This window comes from Trichechus manatus, unplaced genomic scaffold (assembly GCF_000243295.1).
Source record: "Trichechus manatus latirostris isolate Lorelei unplaced genomic scaffold, TriManLat1.0 scaffold00225, whole genome shotgun sequence".
Classification (NCBI taxonomy): Eukaryota; Metazoa; Chordata; class Mammalia; order Sirenia; family Trichechidae; genus Trichechus; species Trichechus manatus.
In genome coordinates this window covers 1608296-1627404 of record NW_004444161.1, presented here as the reverse complement: position 1 = coordinate 1627404, position 19109 = coordinate 1608296, and the positions used below count along the sequence as shown (strand labels likewise).

Here is a 19109-nt window from a genome sequence, read left to right as displayed (position 1 = left end):
GAGTAAACTCACAAGTATCAAATTTAAATTGTGATAAATATCATTAGGGAAAAGAATAGAGGGTACTGTGAGAGAGTTAGGTTGAAACTTCTGTATACTGGATGCTGAGGGAAGACCTTTGAGGAAATAACATTTAAACTTAGACCTGAAAGTTAAGAAGAAGCCAGTTAATTAAAGAGCATTTCTGGCTGAGAGGGCAGCATATGGAAAGGTCTCAGTGGAGGAAGAAATATTTCTTAATTATAAGAAAATACATTATATGTATGAGACCACTATTAGAAAAATGCATAAAAATGTTTCCACACAGAAAGAAACAATCTTTGATGGTTACAAGGGAGAGGAGGGGTGGGGAGGTAAAAACACTAACTAGATAGTAAATAAGTGGTAACTTTGGTGAAGGGTAAGACAGTACACAATACTGAGGCAGTCAGCACAACTTGACCAAGGCAAAGTCACAGAAACTTCACAGGTACATCCAAATGCCCCGAGAGACCAAGCTACTTGGCTGAGGACTCGGGACCATGGTCTCGGGGGACATCTAGTTTAAATGGCATAACATAGTCTATAAAGAAAATGTTCTACATCTGACTGTGGTGAGTACCACATTTAAGATACATATACTGGTCCCATCCTGGCTGGAGCAAAGGAGAATGAAGAAGACCAAAGACACAAAGGAAGGATTAGTCCAAAGGACTAATGCATCACAACTACCACAGCCTCTACCAGATTGAGCCCAGAACAACTAGGTGTTACCCAGTTACTACCACTGACTTCTCTGGCAGGGATCACAATAGAGGGTCCTGGACAGAGCAGGAGAAAAATGGAGAACGAAATTCAAATTCACAAAAAGAAAAAAAAAAAAAAAAAAAAGACCAGCCTTGCTGTGTCTGACAGAGACCGGAGAAGCCCCAAGAGCCCAAGAGTATGGCCCTGGACACCCTTTTAACTCAGTACTGAAGTCACTCCTAAGGTTCACATTTCAGCCAAAGATTAGACAGACAGGTCTATACTAAAAAAAAAACAACAACAAACTCACTGTCATTCAGTTGATTCCAACTCATAGGGACCCTATAGGACAAAGTAGAACTGCCCCATAGAGTTTCCAAGGAGCACCTGGTGGATTCGAACTGCCAACCTTTTGGTTAGCAGCCATAGCTCTTAACCACTATGCCACTAGGATTTAGACAGGTCTATAGGGCCAACAATAACACACGTGAGGGACATGCTTCATAGTTCAATCATGTACACGAGACTAATGGGCACACTAGCCCAAAAACAAAGGCAAAAAGGCAGGAAGGGACAGGAAAACTGGACAAATGGAAACAAGGAAACTGGGGTGGAGTATGGGAGAGTATTGACACATCATGGGGTTGGCAACCAATGTCACAAAACGATTTGTGTATTAACAGTTTAATGAGAAACTAATTTGCTCGGTAAACGTTCTCCTAAATCACAATAAAAAATAGAAAAGAAAAACTAAATCTATCTCTACTGTAATTTTTAAATGTAGGTAAAATGGGTTATTTTTTAGCAAAGTATAAATTGTCAAAAATAACTCAAGAGGTAGAAAATTATATAATATTTGGGACTTATTTTTACTAAAAAAATTATTCATGGTTTATCTGAAATTCAAATTTACTTGTTATCCTGTAATTTGATATTTTAACAATGCTAAATATCATTGTCTGAGTGGGGATATCATGTAAATAAGAGAGACCCAAGACTGTAAGGGAGGTCAGGAAGTAGTGGTACTGTATATGGATTTTGAATTCATCTGCTTTTATGTAGCTGAGATGCTGAGGGTGGAGACACTCTGAGGAATGAACCTCAGTTAATACCATTCTTTAAGGTGAGTTTGTCTAAACATGGCTCGGCCTCCCAATCACTCATCCTTTCCCCCTACTCTCATTACTGTACTGCCTTGTATTTCCTTCTCAGCCTCCTTCTCTGGTTTGTGATCTCTTTCTCTGACCTATCTTCTACCCAGTCCATAAATGTTAGTTTCCCTGTGTTCTGTTGCCAGCCATTTCATTTTCTCCATCTTAACAACCTCTAGGCAAATGTTACACGTACCAAGGTTAAAGTTAATGTTTCTAAAAATAAAGGTGACATTTTAGTGGTACTCTTTTGCAAAATAAATGACAGCGAATGAGACTGTCTTTTGAGTGCTTAACCATGGCTTTTGGTCAGGATCCCATAACTACTGATGCTTTGGGGTTTGTGGGTGGAGGGTGGGTGGGGTCACAGATCATCAGCCAGACGCATACTGCTTAGTACTGAAACACACTGTAAGAAGAAATAAGGTAGCTGGTTTATCAGAGCTGATTTCCATTTATAGTAAGAATTGGTTTGGGACATAAAGGTAGATGGAAGCTTAGAGGAAACAATTAAAAAATGATCAAACTCAAGCTAATAAGCACATGAAACATACTCAACATCATTAGTCATTAGGAAAATTCAAATTAAATCCACAATGATGTGCCACTACACATCCATTAGAAGGGCTATAATGAAAAAGGCAGACAATATCAAGTGTTGGTGAGGATGTAGAGAAGCTAAAACCCTCATACATTGCTGGTACGAATGTAAATGTACAGCCACATTGGAAAACAGTTAGGCAGTTTCTTAAAAATTTAAACAAATATATATATACATACATACACACACATATAACCCAGGAATCTATCCAAGAGAAGTAAAAACATATGTCCACAAATGTTGATAGCAGCTTTATTCATCTTAGCCAAAAACTGGAAATAATTCAAATGTTCGTCAACTGGTGAATCGATTTAAAAAACGCGGTATGTAGAATTGGCTGTGGGGACCGTGGTGTTGGCTCAGATGGCATAACATAGTTTATATAGAAAAAGTTCTACGTTCTACTTTGGTGAGTAGCATCTGGGGTCTTAAAAGCCTGTGAGTGGCCACCTAAGATACTCCACTGGTCCCACCTCGTCTAGAGCAAGGGAGAATTAAGAAAACCAAAGACACAGGGGAAAGAATAGTCCAAAGGACTAATGGACCACAACTACCACAGCCTCTACCAGACCGAATCTAGCACAGCTAGATGGTACCCAGCTACCACCCCTGACTGCTCTGACCGGGATCACAACCGAGGGTCCCGGGCTGAGCTGGTGAAAAATGTGGAACAAAATTCTAACTCACAAAAAAAAGACCACAGACTTACTGGTCTGACAGAAACTGGAGAAACCCTGAGAGTATGGCCCCCAGACACCCTTTTAGCTCAGTAATGAAGTCACTACTCAAGTTCACTTTTCAGCCAAAGATTAGACAGTCCCATAAAACAAAACAAGACTAAAGGGGCACACTAAGCAGGGGCAAGGACTAGAAGGCAGGAGGGGACAGGAAAGCTGGTAATAGGGAACCCAAAGTCAAGAAGGGAGAGTGCTGTCACGTTATGGGGTTGGTAACAAATGCAAAAGAACTAAAAATGTGGTATATCCATACCAAAACCAAAACCAAACCTGTTGCTGTCGAGTAGATTCTGACTCGTAGCGACCCTACAGGACAGAGTAGAACTGCCCCACAGGGTTTCCGAGGAGCGGCTGCTGGATTCAAACTGCCAACCTTTTGGTTAGCAGCCAAGCTCTTAACCACTATGCCACCAGGGCTCCACACAATGGGGTACTATTCAGAAACGAAAAGGAAAAAATAATGATATGTACTACCACACCTAAGAACCTCAAAATCATTATGCTAAGTGAAAGTAGCCAGACGCAAAAGACTACAGAGTATATTATCCATTTTATACGGAATGTCCACAGAGCACATCAGCGGTTACCCCGCTCTAGGCGTGGGAGCAGAGATTAACAGCAACCAGGCATGAGGGAAATTTGGGGGTGATGGAAATGTTCTAAAACTGGATTACAGTGATCATACATAAGGATTTTACTAAAAATCACTGAATTGCACAATTCAAGAAAAGTAGGAAGGTCGAAAATAAGGTTACCAACTTTCTTTTTTTCTTTTTCTAAGTAAAGGGACTTAAGAAAATGCCTGTCGCCTCTAATCAGTATCATTTCATAAAAGAAAGAATATTTGAAAGCCACCAATGTGTGTAAGACATAAGCTCAGCGTAAAGAAGAGCAAACATCTACCACCTCCAATCACCATTGTTTTATAAAACGAAGAATATGTAACACTAACAAAAAAAGATCAAGCTCAAGATCTAAATAGCTATAAGTCAGCATGATTAAGAATATACACTTTTAAGAATGCTAATATTATGCTGAAGATACAATGTTCAGTGAAAACTCACAGTATTACTGTGTAGCTCATCTATGCATACCAAAAAGAAACACACCAAAATGTTAACAAAAAATCACTCTACATTAATACTCTAGTTGAATTTTATTCTAGAGATGCTTTCCTGTATTATCCCCATTTCTACCATGAGTATGTATTTTTTTTTTTAAGAAAAAGTACTTTTCTTAAGAAATATCCTGTCAGGTTTATGGCTGTAAGTAAGAACCATCTAATGGAAAGATAGTTTCAGCAGTTAACAGTCGTGAAATGAGCTCAGGAACAAACTACACCAATATTCAGAAGCAGTAAGACAGGTACTAAGAGTTCAAGCTAGCTAAATGCATGACTCTATAAAAGCCACAAAAATTAGGTCAAATTAACCTAGAATACTAAAAATAAGAACATGATTTCATAGTAAAAATACTAGAAAGATCAAAGCTGTAAAAGATGAAAAATGCCAAACACCTAAAATAACAGAAAAATTCTTCAAATGCATTAGGAAAAATTGAGATTAAAAAGAGTGTACAACTCTACCTTACTCTCCCAACTCTTTGATAGAGAGGGAGCTGGAGAGAAAGGTTAGAGAAAAGGCAGGTAGTGTTTGCTATTGTTACTGAATCTTTTAAAACACACACACACACACACACACTTTTTTTAAGTCAGGTACGAGCTAGCTGAGCAGAGTAAATGCTAGTTTTGACCAAAAACAAAACAAAACAAAAAAAAAAAACAGAAATTGATAAATACATTTCAGTTTCAGATTATTTAGAGTCAGTTATTGATACATGCAACAGTATGGATAAATCTCAAAATAAGTATGCTGAGTAAAAGAAACCAGGTTAAAAAAAAAAGTACATATTTTGTGATTCCATTTATATAAAACTCCAGAAAATGTAAAGTAATCTGTGGTGACAGAAAGCAGACCAGTGGATGCTTGAGTGGGAGTGGAAGAAGCGGGGTGGGTCCCAAAGGGGCATGAGGAAACTTAGAAATGATGGATATGTTCACTATCTTGCTTGTGGTGATGGTTTCGTAAGTGTTCAAGAACAGGGCAGATGATTATTAGGGGGAACTTGAACTTCTGTTTTCAAAATAAAGTAGTGTATATGGGATAAAAATTCACATTACTCAAAATTTGCCTAAAAAGGGGGGGGTTCCTAAAAATAATTCTGAAAGTTTTGTGAAACTTATGTGAACTATAAATGTATCTACGGAATATATATCTGGCAGTGTCAGCATAAATGGGCTTTTTGTTTCTGTCAGGGTGGGACCCAGGTTCTATGACAACATTGTAGTTAGGATGTAAGATATGCAAGCTCAAGAATCACTGTACTCAACAATGCTATTTGTTCTAGAAATTTACCTGAGTTTATACCACCTTACAAAGTAGCTACTCTCTACTGAATATACAAAAAAAAAAAAAAATTACTTGGGTACTTATTAAATGCAGATTCTGGCTCTTACACCACCACCGCCCCCCTCCCCCGGCAGCATTTCTCATTTAATATTTCTTTGTGGAGCTTAGGTATTTGATTTTTAACAAATCTTCCAAGTGATTTTTATTGTAGGCGGTCATAAGAGTACACTTAGAGAAACGCATTCAAAAACGCATTCAAAGAGGAGAATAGAAAAGACCAACTCCATTCTTTCTATCTAAGAGTTTACAAGAATGCTATACAACTTTACGTTCAGATGGATTCCATTTTTTAGCAAGACAAATAATGACATATTTTGTTTTTTCTTCTATCGCAGCGCCAAAAGCCAAAATGAAATTTATGGTACTTGTAGTCACTGTTGGGCTGACTCTGCTGCTAGGAGGCCAAGCCATGCCTGCAAATCGCCTGTCTTGCTACAGAAAGATACTAAAAGATGGCAATTGTCACAACCTTCCAGAAGGAGTAGCTGACCTGACACAGATTGATGCAAACGTCCAGAATCATTTCTGGAATGGGAAGGGATGTGAGATGATCTGTTACTGCAATTTCAGCGAATTGCTCTGCTGCCCAAAGTAAGAAAATGCAATCATAAAACACATGGCTATGGAATGTATAGATAATAGCTTTTTAAAAGTCACCTTCATAAGGGGTTTGCTGAAATTAATCACCTTTTTAGTAAACTACTGTTCAAAACCCACCTGTTTTCTGGAATTTTCACCATTGTGTAAGGAATTGAATATTTTCATTTAAGAAAGGGAGTTTGACAGAGTTTAATAACATTAAGTGAAATCCTAAAAATTAATAACACTCCAGTTTATTAAATTCTAAATTCCCCATCAGATTTTTAATCTGATGGGGAATTTAGAATTTAATAGATTTTTAACCACAAAAAAATCTACTAGTAGAAGAACTCAACCTCAAGGTTACCATCTTAAACCAATTTGTAAACTAATAAAAGGTTTTAGATGGGATCAAGTACAGGTAGTCCCCGACTTACGACGGCAGGGTTCCAGTCTGTTGACTCCATTGTAAGTTAGTTTTTTAAATTTTTTTCTTAATTTTTAATTTTTTCCTTAATCTTCATTATTATTGCCTTTTATTATCAGTATCTTTATAAATCCAACATTTGTCTTTGGGTGTTGGCATGAGAATGATGACATCAGCAAGTTATGTGCTGCAACACTGTATGTCGTTCATGTTACTAATGATACGGTGTACCAAAAAAAAAAAGATGGTCGTAAGTGCGGTTCATGGTTTCACTCAAATATGTCATAAGTCGAGGACTACCTACAATTTGCTGGACAGAAAAGTTTAGTAATAGTAAAAGAAAAGCCTCGTAGCTCCACGCGTAAATTAACCAGAAATGAGCTCAATAAAAGTCATTCACTGACTTCTAAAGTGGCATAATTTAAGTATAAAACAACAGTCCAAAAAAAAAAAAAACACCCAAACATGTTGCTATTGAGTCGATTTTGACTCATAGTGACCCTATAGGACAGAGTAGAAATGCCCTGTAGGGTTTCCAAGGAGCCGCTGGTGGATTCAAACTGCTGACCTTTTGGTTAAGAGTCGAGCTCTTAACCACTGCGATAGTAGATGAATCCAAAAATATTTTTAGCTCTTGGTTTTAAAATGATCTTTTTCTGATTATTGAGGAATCTTTCAAAGATTGTGATTTTGGATATTTCATACTGAAATTAGCTTTTTCAAATTACTTTCAATGCTTGCCATCATATTTTCATTCTTCTAAGAATCCCGTGAGATAAGAAAGGCAAATATCACCATCTAAGTAAGGGAAGATGCAACTGCACTATTCCATATAACTAGCTAATATCAGTATGAGGACTAGTACCCAGGTTTTCCGATGTGGATTAATTTTTTCCTACCAAACCAATGGTTCTCAAAATGTGGTTTCCAGAAGACCAGCATCAGCATCACCTAAATACTTGTTAGAAATGCACATCCTTGAGCCCCACCCCAGACCTAATGAATCAGAAACTCTAGAGGTGGGTCCCAGCCATCTATGTTTTAACAAACCCTCCAGTGATTCTGAGAATCACTGTACTAACCTTTGACACCAAGAATTTTAGTCACATGAAATGACTTAATTTTCCCTGGCCCACATCAATGAAATGCTATCTAATATTAAAATACTGAAACCAATTTACTGAAATGGACTTGTATTTATCTTATAATTTTGTGATTAGCCATGTGAATGGATGAGTATAGCAACTTGGATATACAAAAGTAATTTCTATTTGATTTTGGGATACCACTTTCCCAGTAGCAACAGATTTACCTTGCTAATTATACTTCTAATTAGTTATAATCATAATACCACTTTGCACATGTATAAAATGTTATTATTATTCCATGCATTTTTATACATGTTACCTTATATGATCTTTCCAGCCAGAAGACAGTTGAGTGGCTTTTTAACATTTCTCCTTTATATAACTTAGAATTTTATTTACTGAGTTTCCTAAGAAAATTTCAGTCTTCTCTTTCTTACTTGCAGATGGGCATACTTCATGCCCCATCTCCACCCACGTCAGACAAATTAAGCTGTATACACGATGATGAAGTTTTGAGATTACCTAATCTTTCCAGTCCTTTATTGATAAATGATAGCATATTATCAATGGAAATGGGGGAAAAGCAGAAGAATCGATTACCTTCTTGGTCTTTGTTGCTTCTGTGGCAAGTCCTCTCACTCATTCTCTTTGTACTTTATTCACCTAAAAAGAATAGTCATATCTGAAATCCTGGAAATCACTGTCCATTTTTAACCCAGAGAAGACTAACAGATAGCTTAGCTTCCAGCTGAATTTAACTATTATTCTAATTTCTTTCAGAGATATCTTCTTTGGACCAAAGATCTCTTTCGTGATTCCTTGCAACAACCAATGAGAATCTTCATGTATTCTGGAGAACACCATCCCTAATTTTCCACAAACTGCACTATACCAGTGTAATTGCATTTGTAATTTCTATCTAGTGCAATAGAGCACAGATTTCTATAAATTCTTACTTGTCCAGGACAAGTAAACCAGTGTTTAACAAGCAATAATAAAAGTTAATTCAATTTAATTTTTTTCTCTGTGGACATTATTGGCACTAGTTCGAAAATTTTGGCTGGAAATTTTTCTTCTACAAGGTTGTTCACTACAATCTGTAGAATCATTTTTTTCTCTTAGTTGAGTTGCCAGAATCTTGGCTCAAAGGTTGAGAACACTTTGAGTTCTTGGTTGACAGTTATTGACAATGTATACTTAACAGAATTAAGTATAAATTGAGGTTCCTGGGAGGAAAACTAGAAGTTTTCTAGTAAGAAGAAAAAAGAGAGCCAATGTTTGAACATATATTATGTGTGCCAAGTACCTTAAGTACGTTTTCATTTCAACCTCTTAAAAACGACATCAAGGTAAGTATTCTCAGCCCCATTTATCAGATGCTAACTCAAGTTTAAGACATTTGCTAAAACATCAAGGCATAATCTGAACAAAATTCTAATCCCAAAGCCCATATTCTTTCCAACAGTCCTACATCTAAAACTGAAAAACTCTTAACTACCACACCTCAAGTTTCCTCACCCCCATTATATATGCATTTGCACACACATACAGCTTTGTGCTTCAAACCATGATACCTATCCATGAGTAGCAGTTTGTCTTGAGAATAACAAAACACATGTTATATTAAAAGAAATATATAACAGATGAGAATCAAAAAGTTAACGTGAATTTTAAAAACAAATAAAACTGGTGCCTTTAAAGACATTTTTGGATTGTTAGAGGCATCTTTGGACTATGCCCCCAGTCTTTAAGAGGGATGCATTTACTCGTGGAGGTAATTTCTGAATAAAATGGACTTGTCCTCTGGGAACTTGTATTCTAACAGAAGTGTAATAATTACAAGCAAATAATTATCTATAAATGTGAAGCCTGCTACAGACGAGAAGTATAGGATGCTATATAAAGTATTGTTGTGGGGAAAAGTTGAGAAGCAGTCAACCTAGGAGATAACACGTGTGAGTAAAAATGACACTACTCCATTGAAATACATCCTCTGAGATCCCTGATTCATTTCTGAAGACCACACTCAGAACAGTATCTGGTATATATTGTTTTCAGTATTACTAGACTCGATCAAACAATTTTAGGTCGTCAGAATTCAGTTCCTCTAAAGATAGATACAAACACAAGTCAGAACCTGTTTATCAAATAGTATGATCTCCTACCATGTGCGTGAGGAAGTGGAACTGTCAAAAGATCAAATTGCTTCATCAACATAGCATGTGATTCCACTGGATTTTTTTTCTTCACTGAATTGACTGGTATTAAAAACAGATTAACACAATAATACAAGTCTCATATCCTTTCTGGAACAGTCAATGGAAAGGGAAATACAGAAACCTATCAGTTAACCTGTTTCCTTTTATACGTCATATAGACTCTCCCTGAGGAAAAATATGTTAAAGATTCAGTATCTCTATTTCATCACCATGAAGGCATATGTGAGGCAACAACGGCTTTTTAATAAGAGTTACCTCCAGGCAATTAAAACCTGATGAGAAAAATAGTACTTGAAAAAAAGCTAATATTTCATAAATGGAAATTTATAGATTATGATGATCACTCTTCATCATATCCTATCCTTTCTGGAAATCAACTTTGTAATATGAAATTTAATCACATTACCAAAAAAGTGTTTCCTAAATTGTTAAACATAAAAACATGAATGTTCACACAACTTACCTTATGTAACCTTTTCTGTCTCTGACTTGGTAAATATGTTCTTAAAAGCAAATATTTCATTCAATCATATTAATGAATAGATCCTTTATTTTTCCAATATAGCTACAAGAAACGACAACTAAGCTTTTATAAAAAATTTACTATGTGCCAGGCATTGTTCTAAACACTGTTTTACTCGAACTGAATGAGGTAGGTATTATCATTCTCCCTGTTTTATGGACAAAAATACAAAGGTTTAGAAAGATTAAGTAGTTTGTTTAAGGTTACATTATCAATGAGAGATTGAGTCAGGTTTTGAATATGGCAAGTCTTACTCTTGAATCTAGACTCATAACAATTATGTTCTTTGTTTAATAGCATCAACTAATCTATTTCCTTTTTAGGGAAGCAAACTTTTATTTGGATGGGACACACAATTGTATTTTTCAGTTATTTCATACATGTTAAAAGCTTACTAAATAATCATTTCCATATTTTTATCTTTGTCTGTATCTTTGTTCTTATTGTGAATCCCCCAGTACTGAGTACAAAGATGACAGTAATACTTACTAATAGCTTATCCCTTCTTGATAAAATTTTTCTTTTCCTCATAATAATCCATAGGGACTCCTTGATCATTTTTGTTTGCTAGGATTAGTAAAAGATGCCCTGGTGGCACAGTGGTTACTGATCCTAAAGTATTATTAGAGAACTGGAAGCAACATGGCAAACCAGAACAATGAGTAACAAATATTGGAGAAAGGGAAGGACAAATAGGAACATTCACAGCTCATTTTGTGACTTTAATTTTCTTATAATGGTACAGGTACATATGAGTTCTTTCCATAATAAATCGTTTTGCAAAAGATTTTGGCAGTTGCTTTTAAAATGTAAATAATCCTATAAGTAAGCACTACAGGCTTTAAAATAATTTTCCCAACAGGAAAAAAATACATGTATTTCTAAATCAATCTTGAGCTGACAGCCTAAGCTTAAGCTTCTCTCTGAGTTTTGAGGAAAAACTGGTAATAGAAAATTATAGTAAACTGGCACAGAATTCAATTTCTCAATAAACTACTACAGAATGTTATCACGATATGCTCATCTTTGTGTGGCGGTATATCTAGAGAGAAATGTGTGGCACGTATGTAGCCTATATATCCTAAGAATTTTATAAACATAAACCTAGTCATTTTCAACAAAAGAGAGTATATGTGATCCTTATTTCCAGAGGTTTTTAGAAATAAAAAGATAAATACGTTGGGTATTAGGGGTACTTGTCCTAAAATACATATATGGTAGTCTAGTAGCAATTAAGATAATATGACTATTATTTGAAGGCCACAGTCTAACAGGTAGGCTATTAATGAAAATAGGATATGACATAATACAAACTCAAGATGATAGCAAGCATCAGCTTTTATCTAGAAAGGAATACAAGGAACTGCATAATCCCAAAAGAATGAACTCTGTAGTAAACAGCACTCATAATTGATAAATGAGAAATAAATACGTATATATTGATGAGAAATATGCCAAAGCAGCAGCAATAGGAAATAACTTCTTTTTATAAGACCTTGACATTTTAAAACTAACACCATTAAATAAAAAAGCAGTAAAATGGTAAAAAGTTATTTTTGACCACCATCGCTTGCCTAGATAGCCTAATCTGAATTTTGCTATCAAAACTTCATGTAGAAGTAATATAGAGAATTTTTTTTAAGGAAATATATTTCAGGCATTACTGTTTAGCCTTTCACTGTCTCTCAGTAAAAGGTAGTTACCAAATAACTCAGTTTTTGAGCCTGTGCTACACATTCACTGTATTTCTTCCTCGCATCCCAATGGTAGTCTAATTTGGATTCTTCTTCTGATGCTCTAACATGACAAGTATAGAAATACAAGTTTCTATTTATTTTCTTCTTCAAATATAGATGAGTGAAAAGGTTTCTAGTGAATTCATTTTATTTAAAAATCCCAATAGCACAGAATTAAAATTTTTAAATAAAACTTGACTTTTACATCTCAGCTTCTGTTTCCCAGCTGTGGTAAATGTTCTAGAAGTTCTCAACTTATAAGATCTCACATTTCATGTTTTAAATTGCTGTAACAATTATTTAATTTCAGTGGATAATTACCACCCAAACTCTTATTCTTTCACCTTTTATACCACTACATTTTATACAAATAATTATATGAAACTCACATTGCTAGACAAAGATTATATTCAAAAACACTTAATTGTAAGCAAGTAATTTCAAGCTTTTTTCACAAGAAAGGAGTGTACTTTTATAAGAAAAAGTAAGCTACAGACAAGTACTTAAAATTTAAAGTCTTTATAGTTTAGGTAAAAATATAAAATATGGAAGTAATACTTTCTTCAAATGAAACCACCACCACCCCCCATGTTGTAGCTATGTGATTCATTTTGGCACAGCCAAGAAACAACTTCTCACAGGGATTTCTGGGATACCAGAGATATAAGCCTTCTGTAATACCAATCACCACAGCCTCTGCTCATCAGTAAAGTAGCAAATAGACTTTAAATGGCCATAGCAAGAACACAGACCAGTTGCTTATTGTTTACTTTATTTTCTAGTTGTCAATACACTCAGAACACTATAAAATAAGAGCTTACTTTCTAATGAACCAGAGCTTTAGATTTAACTACAACAGTGGATTCTCAACCAGGGGCAATTTTGCCTCGCAGGGGATATATGGCAATGTTCAGAGACATTTTTGGTTGTCACACCTTTGGGGCACTACAGGCATTTAGTGAGTAGACACCATGCTAAGCCTTCCACACAAAGGATTATCCAGGCCCAAAATGTCAACCTCGAGAAACTTTGAGTGAGCTACATAATGGTCTCTTCTACTTCAAGCCTGAAATCTGTAACAGAATCTCAGAACATTTCAGTGAAGACAGGTTTTTTCCTTTTTTTTTCATGTCACAACCTATAAATTTGATTTGTAATAAGAATTTGGTTAAACAATATAATCTCAGGAAATGCAGAAGTTAAAAAAATGTTTACTAGAAAACTGACAGAGAATGAAATACAAAAAGAAAATATAAATCAAGTAAGAGCTATGTATGACCAAAATTTAAATGAAGATCTTGGTAGATTTTTAGATCTCAACTTACTATTTTTAATTTGCAATGTAAACAGTACAAGACATGACTGAAAACTAAGGGTTATTACAGAAGTACTCTCTATATTAATGCCATATATTTTCGGTAAGACAGAATTTAAGACACAACTACTTAGTTCTATGCTCTTATTTCAACTGTAAGCACTGTGTTTATCTTTGCTGGCACATTGTCTTCTTTGTAAGGAGGTATGCATATAAACAAAACTATTTGTTCTTCCTGATACTTCATCGAGTAATAAAAATTTTAAAAAAAGGAAATAAGGAAGAAGTCGTATCCCAGTGGAAATCTATTTTTCAAACATGCTAGCTCTATAAACCACTTTAAAAAATAACGCTATGTAGGATATCTTTGATTCCAAATCTGATTATCCCAGAGAAAGCAAATGTGCTATATTTGTTACTTCTTTTTAACCTGTTAACTTCTTGGAATTAAAAAAAAAGGGGAAGTAACAAAATGAAAATCTTTACATTAAAATCTCAATTAGTACTCGTCCCTAAAATTCAGTTTGAAAGAAAAATCAAGTTTCACAAAATAAATACACTGAAGCAACTATAATAGTAATAACCTTTATTTAAAATACTTTTTAATCCAGGAAAGCTCATTTTACATGAGTTTCCAGGTAATTATTAGAGTCAGAAAGAAAGAAAATAAAACCAGAGAAAATTCTCTGTAGAAAAAATACACAAGAAACATTTCTACATGTGAAAAAACAGTAAACAGTCTTAGCATCTGAACATCCAAGTCTTAGTCTCAATTCCATCTCTCCTAGTGAACACCACTATCAACCTTGAGATCTGATTTGTTCTTGTCATTCTTCACTGAGTAGATGAAATATGTTAAGGTGTCTTTTTCATTCACTGGAATAGACCTAAAGTGGCAACCAACTATCTATAAAGAAAAAAAAAAAAAATTGAGGAAATTAAATTATAAGTATTAACAGGTTTCATAAATTAGGTCAAAAAAAAAATTAACTGTTTCATCAAAATAAAAAGGGTTATGCGATGATAAGCGCTACATCCTTTGAAGAAAGAATTGTATTTAACAAAATACCAAAAGGATGGAAAGCATATTAGAGTAAGATGTTATGAACAAGAGATGGTGTGATTTCAAAGGACCCTTCAACTCAATCAAACATAAATTGATTTGCGTATTTCCTTTTACTTATTTAAATTTTATAATTTGAATCTAGATTGGGACGTAAATATTTTTACTTTCAAATTTTAAATATCAATGAAATAAAACAGAATGTTAAGAGTCCGTCTGCATCATACCTGTAACGGTTTAGAGCCTATTCACAGAAAAGGATAAACATGAACTTGAAAATATTCTTGGTTTTAGAGAAACAAATCACAAAGTATCTTACAAACACGTCCACTGCAGCTTATATTTATTCATTCATTCACAGTACTGTTAGTTAAGATTCCTTGAAAAAAATTTCTGAATAAAAATTATGGATGGAAAATGAGAGGGGAGAGAGAGACGTTCACCTAAGAATGTTTATGTGCTTCCTGGCCTTCTTTGTCGTGCTGATCTAACATGTGGACTGCAACCACCAATGGAAGTAGACTAACCAGGGGTACCAACATGCATATCTAGATTCTAGAAGATAAAATTTCTTAAAGAAAAAGTCCACCTACCCAAGAATTAAGAGACTCAGGACACTCAATCAAGCCTGGGAACACTTAAATACCTGCATTTCTGACTAAGCAAACTATAGCATTCATGGTTATTTGAATTATGGCTATTTCTCATTTTTTAAAAAGAAACGGCTCTAGACGTAATTGTTTTTAGAAAGTTGGATTGTAAAAAATTTCAGGTCGTATTTACACATTTAAATATAACATCACAAATACATATATACATATATATATATTTGAATGTAACATTAAAAATAATCAGTTCTTCAGTTTGCATTTGCCCCAAATCAAAGATGCAATTAGTCACTCAGTTAGCTTCTGATATAGTTTCATCAGGGTACACAACATCTATATTTATGTTATATTAATGTACTGTAGGATCCAAAAAGGACTAGCTCTTCTAAATGAAATTCAAAGAAAAATTAGATTTTTCTTGCCTAGGCAAGAAAACTCTAATAGAGTAGTTCTACCCTGCACACATCAGGTTGCCATGAGTTTCAATCCACTTGAAGGCAACTAATAACAACAGGTAAGAAATAAAGAAATTCTGGCTAAAATACACTGGATGTTAACAATGTTAAAAAGCTTTCTGCCAAAGAATTATATCTTCCTGTAACATGCCTGTTTAAGAAAATGTTGGGTTATTACCAAATTCAAGCTGAAGAATGTGAGAAAACTAATTTATATGCTTTCATTTCTATTCTGCCTAGTAGGTTAAAGATTTTTCTTTCAAATGTGATTAAAATATAAATACATAAATATATAAAAATTTTAATATGATACACAGATTTCTTGGTTTTATGATTTCCTGAAAAAACATACACATTCAGCCATCTTTTCAAAACTCATTAAAGGACTATATGTACCAGGGTAATAGAAGTCCTATATCAAAGCAAACTATAAGTTAACGGTCTGTGTAAAAGTTTAATTAATCCTTTCCTCTTCTATATGTGAAGAAAATAAAGATGCTCAAATAAAATAAACTAACAGCAACAAGGATCATTTCTGAAACAGTTAAATCAAAAAGTTATGGGAATACTGTTTAGGAGCTCAACTTTTGACCTATTCCATCAGAATCTTCAAAATATAAATTCCAATAACGACATTAAGGCTTATTAATTTATTATGCTTCCATTAGGTGCTCAATAAATGTTTACTGAGTGAATGGAATTTTAAAATGACTTTCTAGAATTAGGACAGAAAAATTCTCATTAACAATATTTTTAAAAGTCAGTATTAGAAGAAGGGAAGAAAATTACACACAACCCATGCAGCAGTCATTACACAAAGGAATTTCCTAAGTGGCAGACAAACATTTCTAGACTAGATTTTTCCACAGTAGATCCTTTACTACCTTTGATCTTTCTAACTGAAATGTAGTGTTACATACGCTGTGTTAATAATCTCAGTAGCATCTAACGACCCCTTGTTTGTACACACAGGCTCACTTAAAGTTTAAATAGTTTAAAATTCATACATACTTCAACAAGCTGTGCTTTATTAAGTCCTGGTCTGGTTGGTAGCTTGAAATGCCGTTTGTACCTCCTAAGCGTATTTACTTGTAATTGGTATAAATCAACCTAGAAAGAATTAACAAACATGAATTAGTTCTTACAGATTGTTGAAAACTTAACCTTAATATGTATAATTCCAAACATTTCAATTCCAGTACAATAAAAACTTAATTTCATTATATAAAAAAAAAAGTCTCTTATGTAATCAAAACTATATTTGTATTAAATACTTTTCTTTTGGGAATAAATGTATTAAAAACAGGGGAGGGGGAGAGGAAGTTATAAGACAATAGAGCTGTAAGAATTGTCAACTGAAAATATAACAAGTTAAATTGCATAACTGTACGTTAACTGGGTATATTTGATTTTGCTTTCATTTTCACATTTTTCAAATGCTTAAACATTTTAAAAATTTGTTCATATATTTTTATTAAAGTTTCAAAATGGACTACTTAGCGTTTACTTTTAACATACAAAAACTTTATCTACCTCTGGAGTATCAATATCTTGAACAGGTGAATCACCTCCATCATCATCACTCCCCTTTCTCTTTCTTCTGTTTCGAACGCTCTGAATCAAGTTTTTATGATAATCACAAATGTAAAGATGCCTTGCCTGTAACAGTAAAGTTTCAGACTGCCTATGATTACAGTAAAATGTTGTGTCTGCATACTACTAAAACACATACGCCACAGTAAATTATTAAAAATAACAACAGTCGAAAATGACAGTATGTTTCGTTAGGCCCTTCGTTCACCCTGTTAAAACATAACAAGCCTGACAAACTTGGTAATACAAGTACTGTTAACAGGGTGGGGGGAGGGGTGCCAGTTGGTGAAGGGAAGGAGGCAGAAAAGAGAATGAGAAATTCCAACCCACTGAGTTTTGTCAGCAAACTGTAGCGAGGGTGGACTGAATTAACTAGTTAGTTCCCTGCTGGATTTTTAACTGACAAGGGGAAAGGCGATGTTCTCTACAATTTTATTGTCTATTTGAGAGTATTTTCTCTTTTTAAAAAGGGGCAAATTTTAGTAGTAAAATTATGCTTCCTAATTTTTCTTTCTAACTTAATATCCAAATTATATCCCAGATACAAAAGCTACATCCGTTTTACAAATAAGCTATTAATTTTATCTTCTAACCGTATTTAAATTTCAATTACAAACTTCCTCCTGAGTATCAGAACTGTATTTATCTATAACACGTTTTTCCAATCAAATCAATCTGAAATTATTCTTTTCACCTGAAGTTTTTCAGGAACAGGACTGAAGAAGTGTTTCAGCAGGCGGAAAGTGTCACCAATTAACTATTCAAAAACTTTAATTACATACAGTCTTGAAAGCTGGATAGTAACATTTGAAATACTGGGCTTCATACACTGACAGTCTGTTCCTTTAAAAAGAACAATTAGGGACGGAGCTAACAGGCTTTTAAATCTCTTGCTAAGTGCAACTTAGAGAAATAAAGGACGTGTAATAGCTTTTGGCATCTTGTTATTCGTATACCGTCAAGCCAGAGCTCCGAAAAGTGGCAATGGTTGTTTCTACAAACCTCGCGGATGGTCACAAGAACAGACGCGCAGAAAGAATGGAAAAAGAAATCCTGATGGCTGCCAAGGGGGGGAAAGCTCCCCACGTTCGGAGCAGCAGCCCCAGGAGCTGACACGGCTGGAACCGCTCAGCACCCGGGCTCCTACGAGGCGGGGGTGGGGTGGGAGTGCGGCTTCCCTCTCGGTGCTCCAGGGAACGACCTGGAGCCCAGGGACGAGCGGGCGCGTCCTCGCGTGCGGCGCACAGTCCTGCACGACTCCACTTGGCCAAGCCGAGAGGAACTACTCCCTGGGGCCAAACAGCAGCTCCGGCCACAAAACAAAGGCGCCTCGGTGGCAGGAGGGGCTGCTGGGCTGCCAGGAGGCTCCTCCCGGGCCTCGGTGGGCCAGTGTCCTTTGTCTGGTTTCCCGACCGCAGCCGCGGAGGAAGGAGGAAGGGCGCGCGGGAGCGGCGCCGAGGGCGGGGGAGGCCCACGGCGAGCGTGACTGTGCGGCTGGCTGTGTGTGCGTGCTGGGGTGGCCGTCGGAGTGGCTGCCACTTGGTTGCCTGCTGCCTCCCAGGGATCCCCCAACTGGCCCGCACTGGTACCGAGTCGGGGGGCTGCACCCCGGCCCACCGCCCTGGTCTCGGCACGGCCCCCGGAGCCCGCAGGCAGCGCCGGGCGCCCCGCCGTCACTTACACTCTTGTCCAGCTCGATCTTCACCTTCTTCTGGGAGATGCTCTTCTGGATCCTCTTGCTGAAGCTCGCGTTGCCGGCCGCCCGGCTGCACCGCTCGCCGTCCTCCCGCAGACAGCACAGCTGCCCGGGGCCGGGCCCC

The 19109-nt window shown here is 35.9% G+C and overlaps 2 protein-coding genes across 5 annotated transcripts in view; one reads left to right on the top strand and one right to left on the bottom strand.

Annotated features, from left to right (window-relative positions):
* SCRG1 (stimulator of chondrogenesis 1) overlaps nt 1–10808 on the top strand; it is a 37154-nt gene extending 26346 nt beyond the window's left edge. For 3 of the 4 annotated variants that reach the window (XM_023742923.1, XM_023742924.1, XM_023742925.1), the window contains exons 2-3: nt 6019–6274; nt 8558–10808. In XM_023742923.1, coding sequence (XP_023598691.1) covers nt 6019–6274; nt 8558–8612 — 311 coding nt within the window. In that variant the 3' untranslated portion in view covers nt 8613–10808. Of the gene's footprint in view, nt 1–1570; nt 1850–6018; nt 6275–8557 lie in introns of those variants that run through there. The other variant, XM_023742926.1, reaches the window with a different exon arrangement.
* Nucleotides 10809–13871: 3063 nt separating this feature from the next.
* The window catches only part of SAP30 (Sin3A associated protein 30), a 5696-nt gene continuing 458 nt past the window's right edge, over nt 13872–19109 (bottom strand). The window contains 4 exon segments of the mRNA XM_023742922.1: nt 13872–14477; nt 16708–16806; nt 17230–17355; nt 18971–19109. The exon segment at nt 18971–19109 is cut by the window's right edge and continues 100 nt beyond it. Coding sequence (XP_023598690.1) covers nt 14355–14477; nt 16708–16806; nt 17230–17355; nt 18971–19109 — 487 coding nt within the window. The 3' untranslated portion in view covers nt 13872–14354.